Source organism: Leuciscus leuciscus (genome assembly GCF_965113295.1).
Source record: "Leuciscus leuciscus genome assembly, chromosome: 25".
NCBI classification, from domain to species: Eukaryota; Metazoa; Chordata; class Actinopteri; order Cypriniformes; family Leuciscidae; genus Leuciscus; species Leuciscus leuciscus.
Genome location: NC_138724.1, coordinates 26,842,132 through 26,857,764, shown reverse-complemented (window position 1 = coordinate 26,857,764; position 15,633 = coordinate 26,842,132). Strand labels below are relative to the sequence as shown.

Genomic DNA, 15,633 nt, shown 5'->3' with positions numbered 1-15,633 from the left:
ACAGAAGAGACGAGAACAGAAGAGACGAGAACAGAAGAGAACAGAACAGAAGAGACGAGAACAGAACTGAACAGAACAGAAGAGACGAGAACAGAAGAGACGAGAACAGAAGAGAACAGAAGAGACGAGAACAGAAGAGAACAGAAGAGACGAGAACAGAAGAGAACAGAACAGAACAGAAGAGAACAGAACTGAACAGAACAGAAGAGACGAGAACAGAAGAGACGAGAACAGAAGAGAACTGAAAAGAACAGAACAGACGAGAACAGAACAGAAGAGAACAGAACAGAAGAGACGAGAACAGAAGAGAACAGAAGAGAACAGAACAGAAGAGACGAGAACAGAACAGAACAGAACAGAAGAGAACAGAACAGAAGAGAACAGAACAGAAGAGAACAGAACAGAAGAGACGAGAACAGAACAGAACAGAACAGAAGAGAACAGAACAGAAGAGAACAGAACAGAAGAGAACAGAACAGAAGAGACGAGAACAGAACAGAACAGAACAGAAGAGAACAGAACAGAAGAGAACAGAACAGAAGAGAACAGAACAGAAGAGACGAGAACAGAACAGAACAGAACAGAAGAGAACAGAACAGAAGAGAACAGAACAGAAGAGAACAGAACAGAAGAGACGAGAACAGAAGAGACGAGAACAGAACAGAACAGAAGAGAACAGAACAGAAGAGACGAGAACAGAAGAGAACAGAACAGAAGAGAACAGAACAGAAGAGACGAGAACAGAAGAGAACAGAAGAGAACAGAACAGAACAGAAGAGAACAGAACAGAAGAGAACAGAACAGAAGAGAACAGAACAGAAGAGAACAGAAGAGAACAGAAGAGAACAGAACAGAAGAGAACAGAACAGAAGAGAACAGAACAGAAGAGAACAGAACAGAAGAGACGAGAACAGAAGAGACGAGAACAGAACAGAACAGAAGAGAACAGAACAGAAGAGACGAGAACAGAAGAGAACAGAACAGAAGAGAACAGAACAGAAGAGACGAGAACAGAAGAGAACAGAAGAGAACAGAACAGACGAGAACAGAACAGACGAGAACAGAACAGAACAGAAGAGAACAGAACAGAAGAGACGAGACGAGAACAGAACAGAACAGAACAGAACAGAACAGAACAGAACAGAAGAGACGAGAACAGAATGTTAAGAAGAACAAAACCATGCTTTTAGAGCTGGAGTAAAATCAAGAGGGTCATCTCCATTACTCTGCACAGGAGAAACTACATCTACATCATAACCCCCATATGAAGCCTATCATCTGACTGCACATGCATTAGATGCATTCATTTGTCTATAGTTTTCTAAATCGCTCTGCATGCTTCAGTACTGACTACTGACGAGAATATGACCTAAAATCTCCTCCGTCCTCTCATTCAATGCCACGAGCCGAACGTGAGGCTATTTCAGGAGCAGAGACTCTATTTCAGGTGCCCTCACACAATGGCTGTAATTAGCTCCCGTTGTAGTAGTATATGTGTGTGTGTGTGTGTGTGTGTGTGTGTGTGTGTGTGTGTGTGTGTGTGTGTGTGTGTGTGTGTGTGTGTGTGTGTGTGTGTGTGTGTGTGTGTGTGTGTGTGTGTGTGTGTGTGTGTGTGCGCGAGATCTCACCACCAGCTCTTTACACCAAACAACATGGGTCATGTAAACAAAGAGCTGCAAGCATCACAAAACAGACAATCACTTTCACATCTCATAAGGCCTATTCTTCATGTCATTTTACTGGCGTGGTTTTCCTGCTAATGAAAATGGAGTACGATCACACACACGCATTTTCCTCTCTCTCTTTCAGCTATCCATTTAAATTACACCCATCCAAACAGACTCGAGCATTAGTGTGGACTCGCAGGAGTCGTTCTGTCTCGATCCTGCCAACTGCATCTCGTCCAAACACAAGCGGGACACACCCAGGCCAGCAAGACGGGCCAGATGCTGGCAATAAGACTTCAAGGCAGATACAACAGATATTGAGGAGCAAATCCCCACTACTACTGATGGTTTTGAATTGCTTGAAATATGATTGGAATCACTTTAAAATACAATTAAGTGCAACATGTAACAAGTCTGTCATATACGCTACATAAAATTATAATGAGAACATTATAATTGTGTGCTTATTGAGACGTGGCTTTTAATGGTGAGACTTTTGTTTTTGTAATCAGGCTCTCAAAAATTATATAAAAATTTGATTTGGATTTATCAGCCAATTATCTGCTTTCAAATATAAAGAATTATTGGGTATCGGACAAAATCGGTGCATGCCTACTAGGAACTGATAAAAATATATATAGCTATACTTGGTTAATGCAATGCAAGTCGCTTTGGATAAAAGCATCTGCCAAATGCATAAATGTAAATGTAGAATTTGCATTTACATTTCTGAATGACACGATTACAGTATACAGTACAGGCCAAAAGTTTGGACACATTACTATTTTTAATGTTTTTAAAAAAGAAGATTCTTCTGTTCATCAAGCCTGCATTTATTTGATCAAAAATACAGAAAAAAATTTGTAATATTGTGATATATTATTACAATTTAAAATAATTGGTTTTCAATTTATTATATTTTAAATTATCATTTATTTCTGTGATGCAAAGCTGAATTTTCAGGATCATTACTCCAGTCTATCACATGATCCTTTAGAAATCATTCTAATATGATGATTCATTATCAAAGTTGGAAACAGTTCTGCTGCTTAATATTTTTTCATAACCTGTGATACTTTTTTAGGATACTTTGATGAATAAAAAGTAAAAAAATACAAATAAAAAAAAATAGAAAAGAAGCAAATGTTTTAAAAATAGAAATATTTTGTAACAACAATATACACTACTGGTCAGTAATTTGGGGTCAGTAATTTTTTTTCTTTATTTTTTTTTAAATAAATCAATACTTTTATTCAGCAAGGATGTGTTAAACTGATCAAAAGTGATAGTAAAGAAGATTTATATTATTAGAAAATATTTTTTTATTTTGAATAAATGCAGTTCTTTTTAACCTTTTATTCATCAAATATATTAGGCAGCAGAACTGTTTCCAACACTCATAATAAATCAGAATATTATAATGATTTCTAAAGGATCATGTGATAGAATGGATGTCACATGTGACACTGAAGACTGGAGTAATGATGCTGAAAATTCAGCTTTGCATCACAGAAATAAATGATAATTTAAAGTATAATAAATTGAAAACCAATTATTTTAAATTGTAATAATATATCACAATATTACATTTTTTTGGATTTATAGTGCTCAGGAAAATGTGACAAATTAGCAAATTCTCCAAATCGTTTTTTGACCACATGTGATCTACATTCCATTTGATTGGGCGTGAAAAAAATTAGCACTGATGAGACGTGTGCATACTATTTTGCACACTTCTGCACTAATCTACACCATTTTGTAGTATAAATGGTGAGAGAAATGTGCATGTACAATTCATTTAAAAAAAACACTTCCTCTAACTGGAAAAAAGTGTCCAATTTGAGAATTTATACATTGTATGGCAGAGTATATAGTGTACAGTAAGTGCATCGTACATCATTTGGGACACAATAAAATCTTTGTATCTTCCGTGCAAGATAAATCAAGCTGATGTTTTCAATCAGAGAGGATGTTATACACACCCAACCAAACGGCGTTTAGCTTTCATGCTGTTGCACGTGCTAAATTAGCTTGGCATGCACTGCTTTTAGTGCCGACCTATTGACACTGCAGCATTTGAGGTTTTAGGATGATAGCTGCGGAAAATAATTTTGACTCGTAGCACAGTTTAAAAAACAAGTCATAGTTACAGTAAAGCACTTGAAATTGAAGTACACAGAAGCAAGCACTTTGAGGGTCTAAAAGTAGATATGCAAAGCTCATTTTTTGGTTAAAAGCATTTAGAAACAACTTGAATATCATTGTCTAAATCATCCTTTTTGTGACTCTGGTAACATAATTCCTGTGCAGTTTGCTTTTGCTATTCTTGCACAAGAAAGTTATCATGGGATTAAAAACTGAGAGAGTTTGTAATATAACTTGCTAACTTGAGACTAATGATAGAGGACAACTTACTTACCTTTATTCTAAACGTCTAAATGTTCATTTTCATTGTAAGTGCCTTCCTGTAACCATGAAACCAAACAACTACCAATTATATTCTGTGGTAAGCTGTCGACGGAGCTTCATGTATAGGGTGAAGGAAGATATCAAGCAATAATGTTGTTCTGCAAAGTCAGACCTCTCTTTCTCCTCCTCTCTCTCGTTTCCATTGCTTGCTAATCACTTAGATGACTCTTACATCATAACCTAAATCGCTGTAAATTACATTAATGGCCAGCAGCGCCACTGATTTGTGAAACAATAAATATTGCTTCAGAAGATCTGATTCCTCACAGTCGCCCCAGAAAATATTTGTCATCGTGCACTGGGAGAGTTCGGGCCACTGTTTTGATTCAGTCCGACCACGGGGGTCGAAATTAGCATTAATCAATAAGACAGACGGACCTTTAATCGCTCATCAGACTGCCTTATCTGATAGCCATGTTTTCCGGCATTTTAAAGGAGACAAATTATGAACAATAATTACATTAAAGCTGCACTTAAAATTCTCAAATTAAAAACTTCTGGATTCAGTGTCCCTCAACGGACCAATGCCATCATGACAACCGGAATAGAAAAAGAAAAACATGAAAATATGGAACATAACACGCTCAGTCATAAGGTCACATAGTTATCTCTGTTTGTGCCGAGCATCTGTTGCAATAATTGAATTTTTACTGCAGAAGAATGTGCCTTAAGAAGAATGAAAATGAACCATGGGGCCTTCGCACTTCATTCAAGGTCACGTCCACACTCCCATTTGCCAATGAAATCAATCGCGTGAAAGAGAACGCAACATATACTTTCTAAAGAATCGTGAGCGGCCACATTTAACTTCGATGCACACGGACATATTCATTAGCTGACAATTTTGGCATCTAATATTCATTATGATGAAGAGGCTCAAATTCACAATCAATTTCCTGTTTCTCATAAGAGCAGGGTAAGATCCAACAGAGCTTAAAATCACTGCTCTTCCCTCTCACCTCTATATAATAGCTCGGTACTGGTTTCCAATTACTCTCCCTTGTCGTCCGAGCTCAGATACTGTGAGTAATATTCTGAGGAACGACGGGTCAGAGGAGCGACTCTCAAAGGGTTCTGTGACCATCTTCGACTTGGCTTTTCACAGGTTTTTAAAAGCTCTTGAAGCTGGAAGTAATACATCTGTGGTGGAACAATGGCTCTGTAGCTCTTTGGATGGATGGTGTTGTTGAGACAGAATTATGATTATCTGCGTTTCGATCGCGCATTAGTTTTTTTAAGTGAACAAATCATTCAACCCAACCTTCCTTTATAAAGTGCGTGACTGCTTTGCTGACTTTATCCTGACTTCAAAAACTGTGGCACAAGCAATTTCTTTCGTAACTCTATCTTTCGTTCAGTCCAAAACAAGTACAATAGGTATGCAAATAGCAATTTCTGAAAATGTAAAAAAATGACATGAGCATGCACAATTAAAATGACGCTAATTGCCAGTAGCCTATTGGGAATGCATTGCTTTGGCGTACAACTAGTTTGTTCAACACTGTTAAAGGACATTATAATGCAATTATCACATAACTCATAATTCATTAAAGCAGTCCATTGTTGTCTTTTTCCTATGAATAGATAAAAAGCCAAGCTCAGCAGTCCCAAAAAATGATTGAAGCAATAATAGTCTGACACTGTTTGTCTTTGCAGATTTGTAGACATGGCAGATTTACTCATTCATATTATAATAAGATGTTTTGGTTGTGAACAATTCGTTAGGGTTCAGCTTCAGCGGTCGGGCCCTGCTAGCAGATGCTATAACTACACCATTATTCGGTCAAAAGGCATGTTTATCAATTGACGTCTATTAAAAAATGTGCAATGTACAGGGGTTGGGAAATGAAAATATAACCTGGTTTTAGACCACAATAATCTATTAGTATATTTGTAGGGCCTCCTTTTGCAGCCAATACAGCATCAGTTCATCTTGGGAATGACAGATACAAGATACAATGACAGATTTTGAACCGTTCCTCTTCCAGAACCGTGTCCGGGTCACTATGTGATGCTGGTGGAGGAAAACATCGCTCCTCCAAAATACCCCAACTTTGCTGAAAAATATTTAGATCTGGTGAATGTGCGGGCCTGGGAGATGTTCAACTTCACTTTCATGTTCATCAAACCATTCTGTCACCAGTCTTGCTGTGTGTATTGGTGTATTATCATGCTGATACACCTTCAGGGTACAAAGTCTGAACCATTAGATGCACACAGTCCTCCAGAATGGTTCGCTAGTCCTTTGCAGAAACGCATCCATAGAGTACAGTAGAGAATGCCATGATATTGAAGCCCAAACCATCACTAGCCACGTTTCCATTACCCTTCAAATTGCGCAAATTGAAATTGTGAATTGAAAATACGCCCAATGGAAACACGTTAATTTCGCAAAAACTCCCATTTACTCAAAAAAAATTTTTCCACTCGCATGAGGTGGTTTTTCAGGCAATTCGAAAAAGAAATATTTCGCAAAACTGCGATGGAAACAGTTTTTGCGCATTTACAGGTCACCTGACGTAGATGACGCGGTGTGTTTGGACAGAATACGAGACAGAGATCTTTATTAAATTTATATAAGACACAATAATTACAGGAATAATGGATTCTAAACCTCAAATCAATGCCACAATCAAGACCTCGAAGCAGAAATGAGGGAGAAACACCCAGAAACAGCTCATATGTGCCGCTCTCAAGTAGAATAAGGGTCGATCCTTACCATTATGCTTGGAAAACACACATACATAACATTGGTTAATGGAAACGCCGTCATTTCGCAATAGTTTTTTGTCGACATTTAGAAAAACATCACATAAGGTTTGTGCAAATCTGTAATGGAAACGCGCCTACTGATTCATCCCGCGCTTCCCTCTGGACAGCAACAGTCCGGGTTCAGTCTCTTTGGGGTTTCTCACTCCATAACTCTCACGGATGTGAGAAAGACAGTGAAGGTGAACTCATCAGAGAACAATACATGTTTCACATTGTTCAAATTTGCACTGTTGGCACCATTGAAACCGACATTTGGCATTGGCACGAGTGATCAAAGATTTGGCTATAGCAGCTCGACCATGAATATTGACTCAGTGGAGCTTTTGACGAACAGTTTTGGAGTCGAGGTGTGTATTTAATCCTGCAGTGAGTTGGGCAATTATGGTTTTATGTTTTTTGGAGACAGTCTGGGTTACATCCCTCTCAGCTTCCTCTTGTGTCATCAGTTACTCCTGTTGGATGTGGTTTGCCAACATTACCCTGTATAGCATAGCTCTCGACACACCACAAAGACTGTCCTGGTCACAGATGAGCCAGCGAGACGCACAGTCGCACACCAACAATATGTCCTCTTTTTACCTCTTATGTGTCTCCCGTTGTGTTGTGTGTGATATATTGAATGTGCAGCTGTGCTATTGCTCTGCTAATTCAACCTTCACACTCGGCTCTTACTGATGTAATGTAAAATCAGAGAAGATTGGCCACCAGGCCGCGCATATACAAGCGTGAATCCTCCAACACAGTATTGGCCAGTGTTTCAGTTTCATTGTCCAACCCCTATAAGCAACATTTAAATTGCTTTCATTAAATGTTTCACCAGTGCCAGATCTTTTTGGAGGGTTTTTAACAGAATAAAATGGATTTTTCCATGTCTCATCCATGACGTTTACAGCTCAGGTGATGGTGTGCTCATGAAGCAAAGATGGCAGCATCCAGGTCAATCTGACATTAAACTGAATGTCAACGCAAACTCATTGAAGCAACCTACTAAAAACATCTGAAATAAAATCAAAAGAATCAAACCAGAATGAACCAAAATCCACAATACAGCTACATATGGAGCATATCCGAGGACTTAACATCTGTATTGTATTGTTGATTTGACACTGCAGTCGCGCAAGATTTAAATACAGCTGTTCATCAAGAAAAGTCTATGGAGGTGAAGACAATTTGTCTATTTTTATTTCTTTTTCTGTTTGTCTGTGTGTCTCCATCGCCCTCTCTCTCTTTCAGATCAACAGGATTGCATGAATAATACATGAACTGTCAATCATTTCAGCACATTATACCCCTCCTGTCATCTTCTGTGCCTCTGTGACACATCCATATTTACACATACACTTTTTTTCACCGTTTGGTCCATTCCCTGACTTATCATCTGCAATCTGTCCACTTCTTCACTCAATTTAATAACACACACACAAACCTATCCAGCATGAGGGCCCAGTTGGACAAGATAAATGAAAACCCATTCCAGAACTTTTACATCTAGTCACCCAATCTTTAATATTTGGTCCATACTTGTTGTGAGTGGCTCCATGTATCAATGACATCAATCGATGAAAACACCCACAGGCGCAATAATCAATAATGGACTTGATTTTGTTTCTTCATTCCCTAAACTGTATTGATAAAGCCCTATAGGAGCATGAATGACTGCCAGGCACATACAAGAGGTTTGCTTAGTTTGAAGCTCCAATCAAATCACATTTGCATTGTCATCCGTATAAAAACGAGTCATTAAAGGAAGAGTAACAAGCATGAAAGGTAAATATGTCTCACAGAAACAGTAGGAGAGGGGGTGAGGCTCCAGATTGTGTTTAACATCTTTACAGTCTGTTAGTGATTAGGTATTCGGTCTTAAAAACAAGTTATCTCAAATATCTTATTATCTCATTGGCGTTTTAAATCGAACACAATTAGTAGGTCATAAACCCACAGTTGCAAATAACATTTGCAAAAACATCTCTTTATCAATTAACTCATAAAAATGACCTAGAAACACATCAACTGTTATAAAGTTTGTTCCACTTTGAAACGTGTGAAGAATTAAAGCGCACTGCTACACAAAATCACCTGCGAAATACTTCATCAATTAACTCCATCAATCACATCCAAATCAATTAAACCATCAACAAACACACTCCCCCAACATCTAGGCTTTCGGTTCCATGACTGAGAGTAAAGCCCAAATGAGTGAGTGCACCTGCTGATTGATTGTGCACTAGTGGTGGTTTGTTTGTGAAAGAATCAGTATTTTAAATGAATCTTATAAGTGAGCGAATCGTTCTCGTTGCACGTGACCAATAGCATTCGAGCGTATTCTATGAAGGAGCATCTCATTGGTTGAACACACTGAAGGAAATCACTAAGGCCTGGGACACACTAGAGGATCTTGAAATCTTAACCGATTTTAAAACTGTGGGAGACCAGTGACCACGGACATAGACCTCAGCCGATTTTTAGCATTATAATCCTCCGAATGCGCACTAGAAGATTCGTCCGGACCGCGAGACCACACACCTGTAGATTGTAACGTCTTCACAGTGAGACGAGATCTCACGGAGACTCGCGAGATCAAACGTGACTTGAGAAGAGAAACAAATGGAGGACGATCGACGTGGTCAGCTGCTTCTTCTGGCGTGCATCTCCTAAATTGGACTACAGAGGCTGTCAAGGAGATTAAACACCAAACAAGTAAACTCAGTCCGCTTTTACAGCATCGTTATGCTTATAATTGTGCTCTTACAAACTATTCCAACTCAAATGTTCTGGGAAAATGTTTTAGATAAAAACTGAAAGAGGTTTAGTGATGGTGACGTTGAAGTCGTGGGACTGTGATGTAGTTCGTTTATAGCCTACATTTAGCTTTTTACTTCTGGCGACTGCATTTAGGCTTCAAAATTCATGAAAGTTGTGATAATTATCTTGATTGACAAAACGTGCAAGTATCATAAACTTTTGTTGATCACGGCGCATGTTTTTAGCGATAATCAAGAAGCCTATGGCAAAATCCTATTGGGTTTTTGTCGAGGGAGCCAGCGTGATGCTAACCGCCGATTGGCCTACAAAGTGATGTCACACCTGCACTCTATTGGCTGTCGCGGGTATCACGATGAAGAGTCGCGTTTGATATTTACATGTTTGATATTTACGATTTGGGATCGTGCGGGCTCGACGCGATCGGGAGCAGTAAAATAATCGTAACGACAACACGCAAATCAAACGTAGCGTTAGTCCTGGCAGGTCACGTTAGTCAAGCTCGCATCAGCTGACTCTCGGCTGATCCACGTCTACCTACAGTATATGAATGTTAGTTCTGTTCTGTTTACCCTGAGGAGGGTTGAGGGAGATTTCAAAATTTCTGCTCTTGCCCAGAACAAAACCATACCGCCAATCCAAACTGTATGCTAATTGTCAATCATCTTTGACGATATTGGTCCTGACAGAATTGAGGATTTTCTGGACAAAAAGTCAGTTGCGAGAAGCCTCGAATTGGTCACACACCTCAGATCGTTGGGGGTGGCAAATCTGGCCCAAAATTGGGCTTATAAATCTTCAAGTGTGTGGCCAGCCTAAACAAGTCAGTGTTTTAATCTGAAGAGAAGCACTGAATAAGACACCTCTTTTGAAAACGAACGGGGACGTGACATTAAACGAATGATATTGAAAAGTCCTTATAATGCTTATGTAACCGGTTAGAGAGCGCAGTCGCTAGCGCACCTCTTGAGATCAGGGGAGTGAGGTTTACACACACAGCTCTTACTGGCCTATGACAGTTTTACTGTCGGTTTACCAAGTTTCTTAGAAGATTTGCAAACAAGCGCAGTTTATTAAAACACAGCAAAACTGTCTCGCTCAAGTGAGTGACTCATTGACTCTCACAACAGACAAAAGATACGTTTGTCTCCACCTACAGGCGTAACGATGTAGAAAAGGTCACTGACTGAATCCCTGAACAAATCTTTGATGGATTCAAAAGATACTACTAGCTATTACATGTTCTGCTAACCTTTTGGGGATGATTAAAAAAGCAAAACCTGACGGAACCTTCTCATGGGGATTGTTGACAAATTGACTAAATGATGTCTTAATTAGGATTACATAACAGTAATTATGATAACCTTCAAGCAAACACGGAGCATTTCTTTATACAGTAGGCTATGCTGTGTGATCCTGTTTGGTTGTTTTAGGGAACCAGTTCAGGCATCTTCATAAAGAACACTTTGCAAATGTTCATTATGTGTACCTATACAAATTCGTGTTTGTGGGATAAACAAGTAAATGTGAAGGTGCTGTGGGGGGGGGGGGATCGAATTAAACACCTTTTATAAACCAGAGCTCATTTCAGAAGCGGGTTTGTCCTGATATTTGAGGGCTTCTCCGTGCCCACCTTTCCTTTCCAAACCCAGTTTCATTCACGCTACGGTTATCATCTTCTCACGGCCATTACCGCATATCAAACACTGTCTTTTGCTTTCTGGCTCTCGGTAGCAGCAGGTGTTGCTGGCGTAACCCGAACGCGTCCACTCTTAATTCCAGTCACCTCCGTTCTGGAGCCCCGAAGCGAATTCATTTACCGTGGGAGGGACACCGGGGAAAATTGTAGTGGACACCCAGCGAATTCACGGGGAATCACGCTACGGAAACACGTGGGAGAGCTGACACAAATAACAGCCCACGATACCCCAGCAAAACGCCCGCGGAATCATCAACCAAAAAAAAAAGAAAAGAAAATCACATTAACACAAAGATCCGCGCGCAGTGATGCGGATACCGGGGACGAGGCACCTGCTTTGACCTTGTGTTTTAGTCGTATGTCCTTCCTCAAGTCTCTTCATGTGAGGATCTACCAAGGACGAAGCGCACAACAAGTAGCTCTGATCGATCCTTCGATAAGAAAGCATGCACGCAACAACAGACCTTCATGGGACCTCAAATCAAAGTTATATATCAAATACAGCATGCAACAGTAATCGCTGTCAACGCAAATGCCCTGAGAGGCGCGTGACAATGTCAAACAGTCATTAGTGCGCGCGCGCTTGTATGTGTGCGCCTGGACAATGATGTAAAACAAGGGGGCAAAGAAGTGATGACCCCCGTGACAGGTGCCTACCATCTCCAACACACCCCCGTGCCACCACAACAGACCTGTCCGCGCCACAGGCACCAGTCCAAGGGGAGAAGATACTCCTACAAGTTTAATGGCAACAGAAACAAAAGCGCTCACCTTTGCTGTACTCCTCCTCCCTGTTCAGATACATGTCTGCAGATTGATGAAGGACTCCTGGCTGGATGATTTAAGTGCTTATTGTTACTCCACCGGGGGAAACTCTCGCGGTTCCGTGAGTGTTTATTGTGTCGTTGCTCGGCGGAGAGTCCTCCTCCTCCCAGAATTACGCGCGAGCAGGTTGTCTGCACACATCTACTTTCTCTCTCTCTCTCTCGTTCCTCACACACACTCACGGTGACGTGCTTTGAGACATTGCCCCGCGGGTGGGGTGGGCTGGGGTAGCGGATGCTTCATAGCTGTTATTGTGTCTATATGCATCCCTAATATAACATCTATCAATGCTTTGACTATTTCAAATGTTTTTCTCGGATGCAGCCTGAATGGTTTGAGCATGTGCAAAATGTCTGTGCCAGGCTATAGGCAGCCTTGACACGTATTCCTTAAAAAACAACTCTAATCTAGGCTATATATTTGTGTTTTTATTGCACCAGTACTTTTTTTTTTAAATGACTTTTATAAGTAATCCAACGGTATATTTTTCTTTTCTTTGTTATTGTTAATCAGAAAACATACAATAAACACTGAATGACTAGTTTACTTTTCAATCTCATTAGTACATATTCTAATATAGTTATTAGTTATATAGTTATAAACTAATAATTATTGATATAAGAGCATATGTTGCTATAGTGACAACTAACTATAACTGTTACTGAAAATTGCAGATTTTTGCAATTGAGTAATCTTATAGCTTGTATCAATCAAATACTAATATCTGAATAGTATGTATTTCAATTGTTAATGGTACCTATTCCAGTTTAAGTAACTATACTAGTAGGCTACCTAATATTTACTCTTTAAATAGTTACTAATGTCTTTCCATTTGCTAATGTGTTCATGTTTTTCCAGTACCAATGGAAACATACCTGTTCATTAGACTAGACTTAAAGTCTTAGTACATGTTTTAGATAGGCTAGTTGAGTAACCAATCTGACTCACCACAGGCTGCATATGAAATCGCATACTTCCCTATACTAGTGAAAAACAGTATGTGACAGAAGAAGTATGTCTGAATTCACAGTTACTCAAGGCAAAAAGTGGCCAGATGACCAACTTCTTCTGGTGAGATTCTGAAGTGTGCATATGATTGACACTTTACTATCCCATGAGGCCACGGGAGAGGATTTATGGATGGCATTGAAGCGACGTAACTGATGCAGGTCACGTGATAATGACAACATGGCGAATGTAGGCTACGTCTAGATTACATTCATACTACAGCTTATAGAACATACTTTTTTAGCGGTCGTGAAGTAATTACTTATTAAAAATAAGTACCTGAAAGTATGCGATTTCAGACTCAGCCACACTGTATGGGAACTTAAAAAGCTATTGACCCTTTTTGTTTTTCAGTGTCTCTCAGAAGCGGAAGTCGTCATAGTTGGGTAAACTTCTATAGCGGTGAATGAGAGACCATATTTTTGTGTGATCCAGTTTTGCTCAAATAGCACAGGAAAAACTCCACAACAGTGTTTTCACAACTTTCAAAAAGAGGCAAAAAATAGAGATTGATAATGGCAGTCGGAAGACAGAAAGATGTCAACTTTACCGTCACTCCTTTTTTTTTGTAATTGATGCAAATGATGCAAACATTGATGCAAATGTAATATAATACAAAGTATAGTGTTATAAATGTAGCCTACACACATTTTTTTTTTCAAATGAAAATATAAAAATCTTTGCAGGATGACCTTTAAAACCGGTTAAAACGCGTCATCATCACAGTCTGTGAAAAGGGTCTGTTCCGGTGTATAGGCCTACTCTGTTGTGAATAGACATTTTGTTAGTAATATTAGTAAAACACTAAATATTAGTAAAGCTGGACTAGTAGTAGTGAAGGACACGTCGTCACCATTGGATTAATTGTCTCGCGCTGGGATGCGTAACGCAATCCTGCGCATGTATTGTATCTTTTGAGTATTGAACATGCACCTGGTACCGTATAGCCAGTGAAACACTAACTGAAGCTGTGCTTCATTAACCCGTTGTTGCATAACATCCAATTTCTGCACCGGTGGCGCAGATGATGCTCGCAGGTGGAGCTGCTCGGCCACCATCCCGATGGAGAAGGAGCCCGTGTCCCAGAGGCTTCCACCCGCCCCGCCTAATCATCCCTGCTCGCACGCACAGACACGGCCTCTACGGGCCCGTGAAGAGGAGCAGAACCACAGAGTAAATGCAACCGATCGTCCTATCCCGCAGTAAACCTCTAAACCCCTGCGCGTTCACTCATTTCGCACGCCATTCACGCCTCACACACACCGGAGGAGGAGATGCGCGTCAAAGTGGCGACTTCTAGCGGTGAGATTGTGCCATTACAAGCAGAACTCACACACAGTTAAAGGAATACTTTACCACACACACAAAAAAAAGGTCAGCATTGCTAGGATTATTGCTCACCAGCAAACATTTATTGTGTGCTTTCTTCCCTGTAATTCAAAAGGAGAGATGTTTTTCTTAGAGTGAAAACGAATGGGGGAAGGGCAGGTACATTATATCGTAATACACACTCACACACACAGACACACACACACACACACACACACACACACACACACACACACACACACACACACACACACATATAGGTATAATTTAAAAGTATGAACATTGAGAAAGAAGTCTTAGTAGTTTTTGTCATAGTAGGCTAGTCATAGTTTTTGAGGTGTTTACATGCCATTTAAAACTTTCCCTGGCAAAATGAGGGGGGAAACCGAATACGTTGTCCGATCAATAAACATAATTGGTGTAAGATTGTGCACACTCATTCTCATCACAAACTGCCACATGTATTTTTATTCATATTGCCACATGGAGGCTTATTCCAATGCACCCCAAATATTGCTCAAAAGTCAATACTGCCATTTACACTACACAATACGCTACACAATACGCTACACGAGCGAGTAAATCTGTGGCCCTGTTTACTCCTGGTGTTAAGATGCGTTTTGGTCGATCGGATCACATGTGGACGACACTAAATACAGGTGTAAACGGGTATAAAACGTTTTAAACTTGTCCACTTTTGACCACTTCCAGAGGTAGTTGAAAACACATTAGACCGGATTGCTTTGTAGTGTAAACGCTCATGTGATCGAATGTGTTCAAACAGCCACAGATGAGCGTCTTCTCTTCGTCTACTGATCTAATGAGTAACATTATGGGAAGAACTCGAGCCAGACGGGATTTAAACTCTATCGGCTGGAGACCCAAGTTTGGTTTGAAGATGAAAAATGTACCAAGCACAATGTTCTCTCTCCATTCCTGTTCTCTAACACACACTCACAGCGTTCGGCTGGTCTTGTGTCTGTCAGAGCAGAAACTAAAGCTGATGCTCTGTGTGTTTTTCCATCGGTCATGTTCATATGTAAGTTACACGAGCTTATTATATCCATTAGATTGAAAGATCTGAAAAAGTCCAAACATTTACTC

General features: G+C 39.9%; 1 protein-coding gene across 3 annotated transcripts in view; it reads right to left on the bottom strand.

Annotated features, from left to right (window-relative positions):
- syt7a (synaptotagmin VIIa) overlaps nucleotides 1-12,586 on the bottom strand; it is a 135,676-nt gene extending 123,090 nt beyond the window's left edge. Inside the window, exon 1 of one of the 3 annotated variants that reach the window (XM_082159113.1) lies at nucleotides 12,139-12,586. In XM_082159113.1, the coding sequence (XP_082015239.1) occupies nucleotides 12,139-12,172 (34 nt within the window). In that variant the 5' untranslated portion in view covers nucleotides 12,173-12,586. The remainder of the gene's footprint in view (nucleotides 1-12,138) is intronic. The other 2 variants (XM_082159112.1, XM_082159114.1) reach the window with 2 other exon arrangements.
- Between the last annotated feature and the right edge of the window lie 3,047 nt (nucleotides 12,587-15,633).